Below are 19,259 nucleotides of genomic sequence, written 5' to 3' on the forward strand. Positions count from 1 at the left end.
GTATAACTGAATCACTTTGCTGTACACCTGAAACTAACACAACTTTGTTAATCAACTATACTCCAATATAAAATAAAAATTAAAAAAAAAAAGAACATCTACTCTTGCCCTTATACTCCATTGCCCCCAGTCAGGACAAGGCTGTTAGTACTCATTATTCTTAGGAGGAAAAGAGCAACAAACAAACAAACAAAAAACCAAGCTGGCTCTGAAAGACAATGTTTCTTCCCAATCTCTCCAGGGGCTACCCTGGGGCAAAGCTAGCTGTGCCCAGCTTAGACATGGGGTATCTAACTGTGGGATTTATTGTTTCAGGACCCCAGCCCCATCCCCCATTCCTAACCCCCCATACCTTTCCTCCCACCTCTGAGATAACTGCCCTGCTGCACAATAATTCACCCCATGCTCCAAGCAGTGCCAATATCACATATATTACTTTATTATTCGGTCATTGGCTTTCCAATGCAAGTGAAAAAATAATTTAAACTAATTATATGTACAGAGGCTTGGTTAGTTTTCCCAAGAACTTCCAGAAAGATCCCCAGCCCCTTAGATAGCAAAGAAGGGTTACCGTTAACATCTATACAAAACTCCACCTATAAAAGTCGCATGTGTAGAAAGGTTTCTTTATTATAAGCATCACGTTTGGGGAACAGGAAGGGTTGGGGGTGGGAGGTGGAGGAACGTGTGCAGGGGGGTGGTCCACACACACCTGCCCTGACTAGTCCTGTGTAGGAGGCTGTGTCTGGTGAGGCTCAGGTGATCTGCAGCGGGGTCTCCAACATCTCCATTAGGAAGGTGTCAATGGGTGTGTCCCCGATGAGCTTGAAGAAGAAGAGGTGCTCCAGGCATTTCAAGCCGATGGAGCGCAAGGCTGGGAGGCGCAGCAGCAGCTTGGCAAACCTGTGGAGAAGCAAGGAGACATTAAGAACTGGGGGACTGGCATGCGCGGGGCGGCTGCTGGCATGAGGCAGCTCATTTGGTCTTCTTGACCAATCTGTGATTAGAAGAAAGAGCCTGGTTGGGGAGACTAAGGCAGCTGGAGAACCTCTAATTCTGGAGAGCTTCAGAAATAGGCTAGAGGTCTTGTCATGCTTCTTAAAGGTGGAAGTTGGATCCTGTGACCTCTTGAGAATCTCTTGAATTCTGTGGCCGCATCCCAGAATTGCCCTCAGCGCCCCCATTCGTGGTGGGCAAGAGGAAGCGCCAGCCTGCTTATGCTGACTCACATCTCCAACCCTAACCAGCTGGCGTTCCTCACATTCTCTGTGCCTGGGGGTTCCTGGGAAGATTTGCCAAAGCATTTAGAACAGCACAGCACGGCGGATGTGCAGGATCCGCAGGGGTTCTCGCCATCGGCTGAACGTGTTTGTGTACAAACCACGCACCAGGCACTGAGATAGGTTCTGGGATCCAGGAAGAGCCCCCCACTCTCAGGACCAGCAGTTCTCATCTCCTCGCTGGACTATGCCTTTCCTCATACCACACTTACTTTAAGCAATGCGACCTCAATGTGCCTCAGTTTCCACATTTCTGTTACCCGTTTAAAACCACTTTGTACATCAACTTCGTAGTCTGTGCTTACTTTTATTTTGTTTTGTTTATTTTTTTATTTTTTTGCCTAAGTGTGACTTTCTTTTTTAAATTTTTTGAAAATTTTTATTGAAATATAGTTGATTTACAATGTTGTGTTAGTTTCAGGTGTACAGCAAAGTGACTCCATTATATATATATATACATATATATATTCTTTTTTAGATTCTTTTCCATTATAAGTTATTACAAGATATTGAATATAGTTCCCTGTGCTATATAGTGGTCCTTGTTGGTTGTCTATTTTATATATAGTAGTGTGTATATTTGAATCCCAAACTCCTAATTTATCCCTCCACCCTCTTTCACCTTTGGTAACCGTAAGTTTCTTTTCTATGTCTTTGAGTCTATTTTTGTTTTGTAAATAAGTTCGTTTATATCAATTTTTTAGATTCCACATATAATCAGTGTCATATATTTGTCTTTCTCTGTCTGATTTACTTCACTTAGTAGCCACTACAGAGAATAGTATGCAGGTTCCTTAAAAAACTAAAAATAGAGCTACCATACGATCCAGCAATCCCATTCCTGGGCATATATCTGGAGAAAATTCTAATTCAAAAAGATTCATGCACCCCAATGTTCATTGCAGCACTGTTTACAATAGCCAAGACATGGAAGCAACCTAAATGTCCATCAGCAGATGAATGGATAAAAAAGATGTGGGGGGTGTGTGTATACACACACACACACACACACACACACACACACACACAATGGAATACTACTCAACCATAAAGAATAATGAAAGAATGCCATTTGCAGCAACATGGATGTGCTTACCTTTCAGTTAGGAAGAGAGAGAGACAGAAAATAGTAGCCTTCACCCCTGAGGGGTCCACAGTCTGGAGAGATAATACACACACCCATGCATACACACACTCACATATGCCTCCCACACATGTGCACACACACCCCCTCACCACTCTCACACACACACACACACGTGTGCACACACACTCACTCTTATACACCCTCACACACATGAGCTTGAACATATTCACACGTGTAAAAGTATACACACACATTCTCCTCCATTTTCACCTGCCCTCACACACTGGTACACACACACACACACACACTCTTCTATAATTAAGGACCTTAGCTGTGAGGCTCACCAAAGGGAAAGAGACTAGTGTGTGAAGGAAGTAGCCTCACACACACAGGGTCCCTTTCAGGCTCCTCAACCTGCCTCATTTCCAACACGCTTCTGTGGTCCTTCTTCATCTCTCAAAATCCTTTTTGCCAGTGAAGCCTATTTTTAATGTTATTAATGATAATGACTGGAAATCAAATAACTCTACTCACAGTTTCCAATAAAAAGTACAGGAATCGAAATCTTGTTAGTCACGGTGGCCTTAAATCAGCAACTTCCGGTTGGGCCGGACCTTCACTGGACGTCACAACGTTATTTCACGAGAAGTTTTCAAATTGGAGTTTTAATACTCCTCGAAAATGCGTATAGGTCTATATTCATGCCGAAAGAAGTTTTAAGGAAATGTGGCAATCTAAGAAGAACAGAGTGGCACCATCTAAAAAGGTAAGAATTACCTCCCTACATGGAAAAGTTAAAGGTCTATACCAAGGCCAACACAAACCTTCAAAACGTTTGGTTAGAAAGCCTCTGAGTGGGACTTCCCTGGCGGTCCAGTGGTTAGGGTTGTGCGCTTCCACTGCAGGGGGCACAGGTTTGATCCCTGGTCAGGGAACTAAGATCCCACAGGCCTCTCGATGTGGCAAAAAGAAAAAAAACAGGAAGCCTCTGAGTGCATCTGAATGGTATCACCATTAGATAAGAACATGGTCATGGCTCTGCCACGAAAGAGGTTTATGTAATTAGGCAAGGGAAACGGCTTCTTTATAAAGTGTGAAGTTAGGCTGACGTTAGCTCTGAAAATGTATTTTTTTACTCTAAAAATGCCAAAGTTTTACAATGTGTTAAATGCTAACCATTCTAGACGCAAACTCTTATATATAGAATGGATAGACAACAAGGGCCTACTGTATAGCACAGGGAACTATATTCAACACCCTGTGATAAACTATAATAAAAAGAATATGAAAAAGAATGTATATATATATGTATATATATATAACAATCACTGTGCTGCACAGCAGAAATTAACACATTGTATATCAACTATACTTCAATAAAATAATTTTTTAAAAAATGCTAACCATAAGACTGCTGTCTTTGCTGTCTGTCCCAGGTTTAGGAGCTAAGATCAGGAGGTAGAAGTAAACACACCCGTTAATAGCCATAGCCACAGGGCGGCCGTCGCATTCCTCGCTCACATGTTTGGAAACAAGGGGGACTCACAGCCTTTGAAGGCACCTGCTGTGTGAGAGAAAGAAGGTTCCTGCAAGCCCTGCCCCCTCCTGAGTTTTGATCTCTGCTTCTGGCTAGAGGAGGCAGAACTCGCCCCTGTGAGGTGTACTTCTGAAAAGTCTCCACGGAGTGGCAGCCCTCCACCACCAAGAAAACGGCCTTGACAGGGCTTGTGTGCCACCAGGAACCCCTTCAACCACTTTCTGCAAACCAGAGGTGACCAGCCTTCGGCACACTCGCCCACCTGGTTGAGCCAAGTGACATCCCTGATGGACCTACTCAGCGTCAGGGTGGTCACCCGCTGTGCAGGCTGCGCTGGATTCACCCAAGGGACATGCAGGGGCCCCGTCCCTGCACTCCCTCCCTGAACTCCCAGGCCCTGCCCTGGGCCAGGCAACAAGTGTTGGCATCTCTGCCTACTGCCTGGGGGCCGCCCAGGCCCCTGGCAGTCCCCTTCCTGGGAAAACAGGCAAGTTCCAAAGTTTTTAAAGTGTTATTCATTAGAGACAATCTAAATGTCAACCACAGAGCAATGACTAGATACATTACGATACACCCACCCTGTGAAATATTACAAAATCATTGAAAATAAGAATTTTGTACTTTTCAATATCTGATAAAATGCCTAAAATAGCTAATGGAGCAAAATAATACGCCAAACCATACGATTTCAGATCTGTAAATATACATTTCTATGTATACATACATTGATACACAAAGCTGCTAGAAAGAAATATACCTCCCAAATTTACAATCAGTTTATATTACCCTATTTATTTTAAAAAATTGTCCTTATTTCCTACCAAAGCATGCTTGGCTTTTATAATAAGATAAAAAGAGAGTTCTGTTTTTTAAAGAGGTAAACAGCACTACCTAGAGCCAAGTCCAGGAAAAGGATGAATATGAGCCTTCCTAGTCCTAATGCCCTGCACACAATATGTGCACACAGACACACACACGCACACACACACACACACATGAGTAATGCTGCCTTACAGCTGGGAGATTCGGTGGATATCATCCAGCACAGGGCTTTCAGTCAGCTCTCACCGGCCAGAAGCTGAGCCGATGCTGGCAGCCAGGCCCTGCTTGTTGGGTAGGGCTCTTTCAATCTCACCCACTTCAGATGTAGGAGAGACTGCCAGGTGCCTAGCAAAATCCATTCTCCCCTTCTTCCTTGGCATCCAGCTGCACACATTCTCCAGTCTCCTTCTTGGCTAGCTGGTCCATGTGACCAAGTTTATACAGTGGAAGTGAGTAAAGGGAGGGGGTGCCCTTTCCAGGTCAATGTGTTGCTCACATAGCCTCACCTCTGTGCTCCTCCTCCTCTTTCCCTTCCATCATCAGCATACAAAACACAATGAGGGCTTCCCTGGTGGCGCAGTGGTTGAGAATCTGCCTGCCAATGCAGGGGACACGGGTTCGAGCCCTGGTCTGGGAAGATCCCACATGCCGCGGAGCAACTAGGCCCGTGAGCCACAACTACTGAGCCTGCGTGTCTGGAGCCTGTGCTCCGCAACAAGGGAGGCTGCGATGGTGAGAGGCCCGCGCACCGCAATGAAGAGTGGCCCCCACTTGCCGCAACTAGAGAAAGCCCTCGCACAGAAACGAAGACCCAACACAGCCATAAATAAACAAATAAATAAATAAATAAAAAATTAAACAAAACACGAGACTCAACGACATGGTGGAACCCCAAGAAGGAAGGAGCCTGGGTCCCTGAGCGATGGTGTGGAAGAAAGTCACCACGCTAGATTGATTACCCATCCAGGACTGATTTGTGAGGAAGAAATAAACTTGTGTTCAACTACTGATATTTGGGAAGTCTGTTGTCACAGCTTAGTCTCCGTAACACACAAGGCCTGCACATTTATTGTATCAACTGGCTGGACCCCACTCACACAGATGCATTCATTGCCTGTGATAAAAAACGAGCTCAGCCTCTTCTGGACAATTGAGAGATAGTGGCTTATGATCCAGGAAAAATGGGCTAATGGAAATTAGACTCCACAGAGGAATAAAAGTCATCAGGGAGAATTGGGAGCATAGGTAATTAATCCTAAAAACAAACTCATGCCTTTAAAGAAGTATTTTTCAAGTTTCATTTTTCATTTTCTGTGAGGTTTGAGGATCATATTCTCTCTTTTTAACTAGAGTTAGTGGAGGAGGAAAACTTTTATTCAGCTGTACTTGGGGGAAACATTTGGGAAAAGGATTTTTTTAACCACTCAGGAATACTGGTAGATGGCCTCAGAGATCCTCTGACCGATGTCTTCCTTCTCAGACAAGAAGCCCAGACCCAGGACCTTGCCAGAGGCTACAGATGGCACCCTTGGGGCCAGCGGTCACCTCGCCTGGCTACCGAAGCCTGTACCTTTTACTGCATGGGGGCTTCCATGAGGGCAAAGCAGAAAGCAATGCAGTCACACTGAAAAGCACAAGTTCTTCGAAATCAAGCAAACTTGGGTTCACAACCTGCCCCACCATGCACCAGCTCTGTGACCCTGGGCAAGGTTCCTTTCGGAGCCTTGGGGCCTCTTTAGAAATTGGAGCTAAGGATTCCCACCATCGTTCGTTCACTGGGGTGTTCATTCAACATTTAAAGATGAATACTAATTGTTAGGCTCTGATGCCAAAGTGGTGAACAGTGGGTGAACAAGACAGACGAGACCTCCGGTTTCATGGAGCCAGTGTCTGAGTAGCTTTGAGACGGTTGTGAAAAAATCTAGACAGTGCCTGCTGCATGTCGCCATTCATTAATGGCAGATCAGAAGAGTTGCTGCGGTTGTTACCATTCTTCCAGGACTCCCTCACCTCCCTGGTTGTTCCGGGTACTTCTGCTTGGTGTAGGCCTCGAGGGTGGCATAAACCTTCTCTCGCAGAGTCTCCACCTCAGAGGGGTTGGACAGACCCTTGGCATCTGAAAAAGACAGCTGATTCAACCTCTCCTTACACACCTCTGCGGGACACCCTTCTACAGAGTCTGTCCCCATTCACACAGGCCACCTCCCGCAGAGTTACGAGAGACACGCTGGATGGGGGACATTGTGAAATACACAAAGCCAGCCCTTTGTGCCCTCACACCTCCTTCCTGTGCCCAATCTACCCAATAAACTCTTGGAGCAAAGGTACGCACCGCTGACTCCAAGGAGGAGAGTTTTTTTTTATCCCGGCCATTCTAGAAATACTACCTTCACGCATTTATTGAGTGCTTACTATGTGCTAAGCATGGACTGAGTAAAGAGATGGGGTACAAAAACCGGACAGACCCACATCCTGCATCAATTAACAGACCACTTAATTCAGGAGGTGAAGCATGTGCGTCAATTACTATGTAATTCTGAATACTCATCTTTCTTGACCCACGGCAGCATCTGAAGAAGCTGATCACTTCCTCCTTCTTGAAATGCTTTTCCTCCCTGGGCCCCCCAGGACACTACTCTTTGGTTCTTCCCTGTCTCACTCACTGCCTCCTCTCAGGCTTCTTTGCTGGCTCTTCCTTTTCTCTGCAACCTCTAAATATCACCATGCCCCAGGGCTTAGCCCTCAGCTCTCCGTTCTGCAGTGCCTCTACTTTACTCCCGGTCTCAGAGCCTTGCATGCCAGGTCTAGGCTGATAGCTCTCAAATGTACATCTCTGGTCCTGCCTCTTCTCTGAACTCCAGACTCACATAAACAATTGCTTCCGGGAGAGCCACTCTTGGGCGTTTACTATCCATCTCAGATTCTCATGTCCAAAGCCCTGATTCCTAGCCGTCCACCCTTTGAACCGCCGTTTCAGTAAATGAAATCTCTGTTTTTCCGAGTGTTCAAGAAAACAAAATGAAAAATTCTAAGAATTATATTTAATACCTCTCTTTCTTTCACAGCCTATCAGCAAATGCCATTGGCTCTGCCTAAAAATATATGTAGAACCTGACCACTTTTTACCGCCTTCTTTGCTACTACTCTAGCCCTCTGGCATCTCTCGTCCTCCCCACCTGCCCCCAAACATGCACACTCCACGCCCATTTGAGACCCTTTTCAGTATGGCTCGAGGAGCAGAGGCCATGAAGAGTTGACTCTTTGTCCTCCCTAGGATAGGTCTCCTGGCCCTCCCTTATCTGTCTCTGCTGAGCTAGAGGACTAGAGAACATCAGAGCACTGGGGGTCGACCATGGAGGAGAGCTAAGCGCGGCGCACTCACCTGGGTTAAATAGCACGATGGCTCGTAGGCACCCCAGCTCCGACTTATCCATCTGCATGTCTTTCATTTTGGAGACCAGCTCAGTCAGAACTCTGTTCACAGGAAACAATGGCAGGTGATGAGAAAATCATGAATACCAGGCCAAGGGCTGATAAAATGAATGCAACCAATATTTATTATGTACCCACCCCATTTTCCAGTAGATGCGCCAGCTAATAGGGGCACAGAGATGAATAAGATACAGTCCCTGATCTCAAAGAGCTCACAGTTTAATTAAAGAAGCAGACACAGAAGCAATACGTAGCAGCAACACAAAACCAATAACTGCCATGATCAAAGTCCCAGGGAACACCAAGGATGAGGCAGTGAACACAGAGAGGGAGCTGGAAAGGCAGCCTAGAGGATTTGTGAATTGGCAGAAATGCAACGGGCAAAGCAGGGTGAGGGCATCACATGTCTGGAAGAACACTGCAAAGGACGGCGTTCCGTGACAGGGCAGAAATTTCTAGACACCATCAAGAGGGCTGAGTCAACTGAAGACCGTGATGGTCTCCATGTGGAACATGTTGTGGGAAAAGGCAGGGAAGGAGTAGGGACATCTTAGATGGACATGTGCATGGCCCTGGAAGACCACTTATGATGGGGTTGGGAAGGGACCACAGGGCCCTGGCATTGGACAGAGACACTATTTTCAATCTTACTCTTCCTTTCCCAGTTCTCCATCCTGTCACCCACCCATTCATCTCTCATCTCTTTAGATCACCTGGCTTAATTTTCTTTTTCTTAACATCTTTATTGGAGTATAGTTGCTTTACAATGGTGTGTTAGTTTCTGCTGTATAACAAAGTGAATCAGTTATACATATACATATGTTCCCATATCTCTTCCCTCTTGCGTCTCCCTCCCTCCCACCCTCCCTATCCCACCCCTCTAGGTGGTCACAAAGCACCGAGCTTATCTCCCTGTGCTATGCGGCTGCTTCCCACTAGCTATCTATTTTATGTTTGGTAGTGTATATATGTCCATGCCACTCTCTCAGTTTGTCACATCTTACCCTTCCCCCTCCCCATATCCTGAAGTCCATTCTCTAGTAGGTCTGTGTCTTTCTTCTCGTCTTGCCACTAGGTTCTTCATGACTTTTTTTTTTTTTCCCTTAGATTCCATATATATGTGTTAGCATACTGTATTTGTTTTTCTCTTTCTGACTTACTTCACTCTGTATGACAGACTCTAACTCCATCCACCTCACTACAAATAACTCAATTTCGTTCCTTTTTATGGCTAAGTAATATTCCATTGTATATATGTGCCACATCTTCTTTATCCATTCATCCGATGATGGACACTTAGGTTGCTTCCACAGAATCCCAGACTGAGGCTGTCGCTCTTATAGCAGGATTCCCCCAGAGAGCCTGGTGCAGAGACCAGCAAAACCTCAGCTCATCTTTCCCAGATTCCTAAAGTCAGATCCTAAACCCTCATTCCCATCCAGGCCCCCTTGGATAAGCAGTTCAAACTCCCCACTCCCACCTTACTAGGTAATGTCAATAATACAGTCTCTTCCCTGGAAACCTTTAGGGATAATAGGGTCTTTCATCTGCCAGCAACTCTGTTGACCTCTGACTGACTCCATCTCCTTGGATTACCATTTCTTTTAATCCCTTTCTCATTCCCCAGGTTTATGTTTTCATGTGCTTAATGGTCTCTGCTTCCAGCCAGTACAGCTGATTGGGCTGTCCATCCTACATCCCAGCACTACCCACAGGTACACACACACACACATGCACACATGTATACACACACACATACAAGCGCCGGAAGCGGAATAGAGCCACCTGTCAAAGATGGAGCCAACCCCAGCACTGTGGGCACTGCTCCGGTGGACGTGTAAACCCGTGGCCAGAAGGATGCCATCCTGCACAGAAACCGAGCGGTGGGAAAAGGAGGCGATCAGCAATTCATTCCACCCTGCAAGAATAAGAAGGAGGCCTTGAGGGAAACCTGACCACACTCTTGCTTCATTGATAATCATCCAAGGCATGTATTATTATCCTTTGGAATAAAAGCAGAACCAGAAATCCAGGGAGGTCAAAAACTAGTTCCAGATGACACCACTAATTAGTGAGGGAACAAAGGGTAAGACTGGGGTCCCCTGACTTGTGGGTATGCTCCTCCCCCACAGTCTCCCCAGTGCAGCCCAGAATGGCAGCTTGAGGACAAGGGCCCTTTTTTTCCCTCCAGTTCATCAACAAATATGGATTGAACACTTAAAGGGTAATGGTCACTATGTTAGCTGCCATGGTAGATAGAGCGAGTATACCCTGCAGTGTCTGCCCCCAGGACCTGACAACCTAGTTTTACTTCTTAGGCGTTGTCTAGTAGCACCCAGCAGGGCATGTAGCTTTCCATCGACACTCAGGGATCGCTCATTATCTAATAGGGCTGAAATAAATGGACTGCCTCCCCAGGCTCAGCGAATCTTCATGAAATTTCCCTGCTGGCTCCATGACAAAGAGGAGATTTGGCATATGTCAACTGCACAGTGTCCCAGAAATGGGAGGCTAGAGAGATTACAGCATGTAGAATCTTAAAATAGGAAGGGACCCTGGAATCCATCTAGTAAAAGCCTGAGCAAAAATCTTTGGCTTCCCCTATTTCACCTGTGAAATGGGAATATCTCTATTTTCTAATTTCATAACAGTAATGAGGCACAGCTTCAGATTGTCTTGAATAACAATTGTTTAACTGTCTTTGAAAATTAAATGCAAATTATAAAGGCTGCATAAAATTTGCATGGAAAAAGAGCCTTTCTTGGTCACTAAAAGGATTCTAGGAAGCAGTTTAAGAGAACAAATGGACAGAAAAATCTCATTAAATAGAAAATTCTCACCTTCTTGTAAACCTGCCTTGTTTTTTTAATTATGTGTGTGTTTAAAAAGTTATTTTTCTCTGATAATAAAATGCATGTAGAAACTAATAAAAATTTCTTTAAGTATAAAAGAGAAAATTTAAATATTAAAAAAAAGAAAAAGAGTCTTACTCCTCCATTAACAAACAGTGTTTCATTTGGAAATGACAGTTTTGGGGGAGGGCCATCCAAATTTCAGAGCTTACCAATAATATAAAAAAGAACAACCTCGCATAGGGTTATCCTGTCTCAACAAGGTGCACAGCTTGGATGGGTTACAGGTCCATCAGGTCACTTGTTTTAGGATCCCAAGGGTAATTTCAAAATGGCAACCCAAGAAGAAAGGAGCCCTGCTATCGCTTACCTGCCCGGAGCAGAATGACCTGGTCCTCCAAGGTGAGGTCAGAGAAGTGGGGAATACGCTTGGCCCATTCAACGAGAGTAAAGAGCTGCTTGTCAGCAGCATGGCATATGTTGGTGACGGGGTCATTTGTCTGAAAAAGGAACGAGGTACTCTGAACGGACAGGTTCTAGGACTCAAACATACTCCTTCCCCACCTCCAGCCCCCTCCAAGAAATGGGAGGTGGATGGAGATCTAAGACCACCTACCGAATTCTCCATGTTCATGTCACCGTAGGATTCTGTCTTTGGTTCAACAGCAAGTTCAGCCTCCAGAATCCTCTCCACGGGCATATCTTCATGGCCACTACTGGCACATTCTGCCTCACTCTCAGCCCGCTCCCGGCTTCTCTGCCTTTCTTCTTGCACAGCTGGCAGGGACAAGGACGTGCAGACGTTACCATATGCCCAGGACAACTGTGGGAAAGTTAATTACAGCCCTAAGCCTCAGTTTCCTCCTCTGTAAAATGGGCATCATGGTGGTAATGAATCAGAGATGCTGTCATGTTAACAGATGAAACCAAGAAAGCAGAGCTCAGCTGTTTTCTTATGCCTGTGCCAAACTATGGGTCTTTTTCAGTCCGTAGTCTTTCCAGTTCATTATGGGGACCACTCTAAGAAATGTGCCTTTTAAGCTTTAATAACCTCCAATTCTGCCCTTTCTTTTAATGAACCACTGTCTCCTTGCATGCTGTCTCCCTTATCCTTCTTCCACCTGCTACCTCTAATAAACTGTGAGCATGCAATAGTTAAGTAACAAGCACATTACTCTAAAAACTCCCTCGGTCACATCCTGTGCATCATCCTTGGCATTCACGTCCCATTAGGTCTGCCCCTAGTGCACCGGCCTGAACACGGCATCACCTGATCTGACTTGTCAGGGAGGATCTTCAGGGAGCCATGTGGGTATTTAGTAAGCGAAAGGGTGGAGTAATGTCACCTAGATGACATTTCAGAATCAGCAGCTGATTTGGGGGGTGGGGAAGGGTACACAGGCAAAGGCGGAGGCTGGAATTTTCTCAGATTCCCCAAGCTTAGGGTTTTCATCAAAGAACCCTCTGGGTCTGTACATTAGAATGTCAGGCAGACCCCTTTCCCAATTCTGTGCTCTTCACTGGGAGAACAGTCTCTATGGGGTTAGTGTCCATCCTCTCGAAAGCTTCAGTTTCCATCTTCTTATTCCCAGTAGCAATAAGCAGAATTCAATATTGGCACACATCTTCTAAATCCCAAGAATCAAGAAAATTATACTCTAAGCAGTGGCCAAGAGGGACCTCAGTGACAGCTACTCCATGAGCAATTTCTACCTCTCATCTCCTCTCCTTTCCTCCCCTTTGTCCACTTTCCAAGGCACCTCTTACTCTCTGAGCCACAAGGCTGCGGAATGAACTGGGACCGATGCTGGACATCTAGTTTGTCACGCAAGTGATATTATTGATCTCTCAAAGTAGGTCAGAGAAGGGTCTGACAGCACAAATACGGCTGATGCATCACCATCTCTAATAGAGACACACCAAGAAACCTCAAGATGAGAATGATATTCAGGGGTTGAGAGGGAGGGAGGGTAGGAAAGAAGGCGTAAAGGAAGAAAGGAAAGAGAGATTAAAGCAGGAGAGTAAGAAAAAGAAGAAATGGACGAGAAAGAGAGCAGAGAGGACAAAATAGGAGAAGAGCAAAAATCATGTACCTTGGAGTCAAAGAAATCTTTTTCAAAATGGGCCCGACCACTTCCTAGCTAGTAACATCGGACATGGTACTCAGTTTATAAAGCCTGTTTCCTTACATGTACAGTGGGGATTATAGTACTTACCTGAGATTGTTTTATGAAGATTAAACAAAACAATTATTTAAAAGTTTTTTGAGAAGTAGCATTTCCCCTCCCCTTGGCCTCTCTTTCCACTCTCGGTGTCTGCTCTGGTCCTCTCTCTAACCCCGCTTTTGACCTCTTCCTCCCTCTCCCTGTTTCTCTTTTCCCCTCATCCTTTCTTTCTGTCCATTCTGTTAGCCTTCATTCACTGACAACGTACAGAAACTCTCATATGTGTTTTTATCATCAGTTGGATTTGCTGGTTAAAGTTGAATGCTTCTTGTATTAATTTTTTTTAAAGGTAGATTAATGGGCTTCTATTTGTCTTGACTTGAAAAGATGGATGAAAGCAAACCAAGTTCCTCTTGTGGCCCTCAATTGATTTCTTCTACAGATTTGTAACACTCAAGGAAAATAACCTTCAAGCTCCAAAGAAAATAACCTTGGCTTCAGGGAATTAGATTCTTATTCCAATTTTGCAATTAACTGAGTGATCCTTTGCTATTCAGTTCTCCTTTTTGTGCCATAAATCTTACTGTCATCAATGAGGAGTCACGTATCTGTTGTTGAAAGAAATCTTCTACGGCGCATTTTGAGCTACTGCTACTCAGTACATCAGGGTACATTGAGGGGCCAGTGGGGCCTAAAACAGGATTTTCCATTAGCCCAACACACATTTATTGCGATGTATTAAAATAGCCAAAATTTATGGAGCCCTTTTTCTGTGTCAGAATTATGCTCAACACTTTTCGTAATTATATTTCATTTAACCCCCACAAGAGCCCTCTGAAATGCTATGAGCCACAGAGAAGTTAGGTAACCTGCCTGAGGTCACAGAGCTAGAAGTGGTGAAGCCAGCATGTAGACCCAGGCTGGCTGCCTCCTGAGCTTACCCCTGACTCCAAGGCTCTGGGCTGGTTGGATTAATAGACCCACAGGAATGTCAAGTGCTGACCACAAATTGCCTCAAAAATAATCCATTCTCTTACTACCCAAACCGCATTATATGACCAAAAATTATGGAAATAGATCCAGAACCCGTGAGGATTGTTTGGTGGCCTGGAAGTCAGAGGGTCCCAGTCCTACACCAGCTCTGCCATTAGCTTGCCATGTAAGCTTAGGCAAGACCCTAACCTCTCAGAACCTCTGCTTCTTCTTTCAGGGAATGAATGTGTTACATCAGACAATAGCAAATGTCCACTCCAGCTTCGCCATTATGTACCCTGGCTTTAGGCAGGTGAATTCTGAGCCCACCCCAATTTCATCTCTGTCTGTCTGTCCAACTCTCTAGGAATGTAAATTCCATAGTATCACTCAGTTATCTGTTCCAGGATTTTATTATTCTTGTCCTCAAGAAAGTGTCTGAACTGAGCCCCAAATTCTGTAAATGAAGGCCAGAAATGATAGTGGCAAAGGAAAGGCTGTCCAGTAACATGTTTAAAGTGACCCTCCATATAGTGAGATGAGGAATTGATTCGCTTCTTTGCCTTCTGTTTTTCAGGGTAAATGGTATCAATTCCTTTAGCAATTTCACAGAGAGCCCCTTTTCCCCTCCTAATCTTTATTACTCAGCTTTTCATCACTCCTGTTGCTCCACATTATTATTATTTTTTTAATGCAGGAACCAAAACTGGACCCAATTTGCTATGAAAGAATCATAATACTAGGTTTAAAAGAAGGACTGCCCAGGCTCTTACAATCCACATGTCCCTGTTTGACTTAAAATAGAGAACCACGCTTCCCATCATTTGCTCTGTGAACCACTCTGACCCTAATTGAGCCAGAAATATTCAGGTTGAGCTTTGAGAGTCAGAATTAGACTGTGAGGCAGGAGAATCGAGTATAGGTGATTTGCAATCTGCAGCAATCATGCTCTATGCTGATGAGAGACACACTTTGGGGGCATTAATTTTATGTTTTGACTATCACGGTGGTGGAAGCTACAAAGAGTATCAATTCTATCCCAGTGAAGAGAAGACAGTCTCGACCAGCTGATTTTTCACATCACATGCTCCAGTCTAGAAAATTGTTGACCCCTCTACAGCAAGTATGACACAAGCATGAAGTAGTCACTCAAGTCATACTTGATGACTGAATGACTGAGTGAATGAATCATTTTTAGAAGCTCCTGCATTACTAAAACTTATGATTCCAATATTTAGTTTAAATCACTCATCCATTCTCTCAACAATTTTTTCTTAAATGTCTACTGTGTGCTAGTCACTGGTGATATAGCAGTGGGGGGGGAAAAGGCAGGAAAAATATCCCTGCGTTCTTGGAGACAGACAGCAGACAAAATTTTAAAGTATGTTAGATAGTGGTAAGTGCTGTGGGAAAGAGACTGGGAAGTATGAGGGTGTTTGGGGCAATCTGAGACAGTGTAGTCAGGCAAAGCTTTATCAAGAAGTTGACAATCAAGTAAAGGTACGAAGGAGGAGAAGTGAGTCATGCGGGTACCTGGGAAGAGGGCAGTCCAAGCAGACAGAACAGTAAGTGCAAAGGCCCTAGGGTGGGAGCACCGCTGACGGCCCAGCAAAGAGACTGGGAAGGCTGGAGCAGAGAGACACGGGGCAGCCAGACTATGTATGACCATGAAGTCATGACCAGAATTTTGCCTTTTTTTCTGAGTAAGAAGGGAAGGCATCAGAGGGTTTTGGTGAAGGAAAGGCTTCACCTGACCCACTTGTTCAAAGCCTCACTCAGGTTGCTTTGATAAGGAGAGACCGAAGGAAGATAAAGATGGAAGCAGAGAAACTTCTTAGGAGGCTATTTGTATTATTACAAAAAAGAATGGTGGCTTGGTGATAACAGTAAAAATAGTGAGACATGGAAAGATTCTGAACATATTTTGAGAAAGAGACAAGATTTCCTCACCCACTGAATGCGGTGTATGAAAGAAAAAGAGGTGTCCAATGGCTTTTGGTCTGAGCAACTGAAAAATGGCTATTTCCTAAAATGGGGAGGACCGTGTGATGAACAGGTTGGGAGGGCAGATTTGGGGGTCTGTCAATTTGAGATTCTGACCTGGGAGTAAGAGGTCCTAGTCTCTGTTCATCACCTACCTTGGGGACCTTGGAAAACTCACTCCATCTGTCCAAGCCTGTTTCCTTGGCTGTAGAATGGTTAGGGTTCTTAAGTTATTCTCAAGGGCCACCTCCGTCTCAAACATGCTAGGAATATCATTCTTTTTCCTTCTTGGTAGCATTCTCTCTTAGAAGGGGCTCAAACTTTTTCTTCATTGGTCCTTTCAGCCAGCCTCCCCCCTCCTCACAGAAAAGAAGTTCTTCAAGAATAAGAAGCCACCTGGGAGGGACTAAACTCCTTGTTCCCATTTCCTAGAGAGAGAGGCAGGACCTCCTTACTCTGAAATCTATTAAGATTCACCATTTACACCCTGTACTTGCTTGAGTTCACTAGCTAATTAACTGCCCAATTCAAGTTATTTGTATTACTTAACGGAAAGACTTTTTGATCTGTACATAAACAGAAAGCACTTTCAGATTTTTTTTCTACAAAAACCCAGCTAACCCACACTGTAAGTTTGAAAGATGTAACATTTAAAAACACACGATGATGATCTCTCTGAATGAGAAGGCGAAGTCTGATTAATTGGTAATGCCAATAATCCCCAAAGACTTTGGAATACACCAATCTCAGAGGATTTGTAGCAGACCAAGGTTATAAAAGCCCAGAGAGATTAATCAAACCAGCAGGCTTCCCCAGAGTGAGGATTAGAGGGGAGAAGTCAGCTCTGCCCGGAAGGTCAGTCTGATGTTCCATTACAGGGCAGCACACAACGACCCCGAGACCTCAGCTCTGATGCTGCCTGGCTATTGGAAGAGCAAGGGAGAGGGTCCAGTTTGGACCATCATCTGAGGTCCAGGAGAGGATAGGTGAACATGGAAGAAGAAGAGGCTCTTGCTCTCTTTGCTCGGGGGTACACACTTATCAGGGCAGGAAACATTCAACTGAAATACTCGAGAAATCATGGTACCCAAAGTCATTCCCCCCTCCGCTTCAAACCTCTTCCACATAATCCAGCCTAGCAGGACTCTTTCCTATGTCCTGCACTTGTTTCCATTATTTATATGCAAACTGCTCTCCCCCGAGTGGAGGGAGGGGTAGTGGGGAACCTCACCTTCCCTCTTCATGCCCATGACAAGGCACTTCTGATAGCGACAGTACTGGCAGCGGTTGCGCTGACGCTTGTCAATGAGGCAGTCTTTATTATCCCGACACGTGTAGATGAGGTCTTTCCTTATGGTTCTCTTGAAGAACCCTTTGCAGCCTTCACAACTGTACACACCGTAGTGCTTTCCTGATCACAAGAAAAGGACATTCCATAAGTTATTCTTGTGTTTATTTGGGTCTTTCATGCAAAAGAACCCCTTGGCTCTTGCCTAGGGAAACTGGCACATCACCTAGGCAATGGGACAGAAAGCAAAGCAGGGAAGGCAGGCTTGATGACAGGAACCAAACCAAGGCAGAGTAAATATGCCCTTCCTCGTGTCTACCCTCTGGAAGCGATTCTCTGGAATCACTAATTCCAGAGAGCATTATTAGAAAAGTCCGGACCTAAGATTTTGCTTACATTTATTTAATAGGGCAACTCATGTTTAGTTAAGCAAAATGTTCTGCCTTCATTTAAGACATTAGTATACATAAGAAATAAAAATATTTATGCTTATTACGTATTACCTAGCAGGCAAAGAACCTCAGCTTCACACATATTTCCCCATAATTGAAGCCCAAGGACTTAGGAATCTCACTTAAAAGTATTATCCTCTATCATAAACTATGAACAAGAACCTGAGTTATAAATTTTTTAAATACTACTGCCTATTGGAGGAATAAATAGGTATATGATCTTTATGGCATAATATGACATATAATCTTGAGATGTGACATAAAGATCTGATGGAAGGTAGTTTTGCTTGATCCAGAATAATCTGTTACATGTTTCATTGCCCTTATTACCTGTTCCACACATCCAGTTTTCCATGACTCCAGCCAGAGATGGCTAATTTGGTCAGGAGAGCCACCATACCCATGCCCACATAGGCATCAAGAGTCAATCACCATACTCTTTCTAAGTAGAAGTCTTCCCAGTACTACACACCATGCAGCTATGCTCAATGGACTGGAATTGTGGAACTTGAAAAATATAATGAAACAGATCATTCAAAACATATTTATGTCTGGTTCTTGAGTATATGACATGTAATACTGTTTAGTTATAGACCTGACATGACTTTCTAATTTGGTTGTATTTAGGCTGATATCGAAGTGAACTTGAAGTCACTAAGAACTACCCAATGTAAATATCTGCATCCCAGGAGCTTACATTTCAGAGGAAGCCACTCTAAGATGCAATGGTGGCTAGAGATAGCCTGCTTGATGAAGTTGGTCTGTGCCTAATCAGTTGACTATACTAATTTCCTGAACTCATAGCAATAATAAATACGGGATTTTATCTTGGGCTCAAAGAACCTAATGCTCTCAGCTCTGAAGTATTTGTCTTTAAGAAACATGGGAACAATTTGTCATTCCCATGGTTCTTCCATATACGAAAGAACTGCCCAACTTTCAATTAAACCATAGCAGAAAAAACTCTCTATCAGGGTGGCTGGAATTCCATTGCTATGGCAATGGTCAAGTCTGCATGATTTGGAAACAACTTTTTGAGAACAAGCAAACATCAGCCGTGTAGCTAAGTTCCAGGCACCTGGAACTTTCAGTGGAGTGACATTTTGCAGTGACTTTGGTGACAATAAAAAGATGAGAAAATATTGTCAGCCATCATAGACAACTATAGAAAAGAATCTTCCTCATTCATCAAATCAGAGATTCAAATGTCATCAAAATTGTTGAGATGGGGAGTGGTGAGGTGGGAATGATGGAGAGGTAGGGAAACAAGTCAGGAAAGAAATAATTTGGGCAAAAATGGAAGAGGATCAAAGAAGATAAAATCAGTGAAATCACACTTATTTCCACCTATGGAAACATGTTAAAAACCTAAAATGTTGTAGAAGGAAA

At 44.2% G+C, this 19,259-nt stretch overlaps 1 protein-coding gene across 2 annotated transcripts in view; it reads right to left on the reverse strand.

The window, feature by feature from the left end:
• Positions 1-415: 415 nt before the first annotated feature.
• The window catches only part of RXRG (retinoid X receptor gamma), a 43,321-nt gene continuing 24,477 nt past the window's right edge, over positions 416-19,259 (reverse strand). For both annotated transcript variants that reach the window (XM_036835183.1, XM_036835193.1), the window contains 7 exons: positions 17,362-17,541; positions 11,627-11,787; positions 11,381-11,510; positions 9,944-10,076; positions 8,109-8,200; positions 6,737-6,842; positions 416-903 (listed from right to left, as the gene is read on the reverse strand). In XM_036835183.1, the coding sequence (XP_036691078.1) occupies positions 756-903; positions 6,737-6,842; positions 8,109-8,200; positions 9,944-10,076; positions 11,381-11,510; positions 11,627-11,787; positions 17,362-17,541 (950 nt within the window). In that variant the 3' untranslated portion in view covers positions 416-755. The remainder of the gene's footprint in view (positions 904-6,736; positions 6,843-8,108; positions 8,201-9,943; positions 10,077-11,380; positions 11,511-11,626; positions 11,788-17,361; positions 17,542-19,259) is intronic.

This window comes from Balaenoptera musculus, chromosome 1 (genome assembly GCF_009873245.2).
Source record: "Balaenoptera musculus isolate JJ_BM4_2016_0621 chromosome 1, mBalMus1.pri.v3, whole genome shotgun sequence".
Classification (NCBI taxonomy): Eukaryota; Metazoa; Chordata; class Mammalia; order Artiodactyla; family Balaenopteridae; genus Balaenoptera; species Balaenoptera musculus.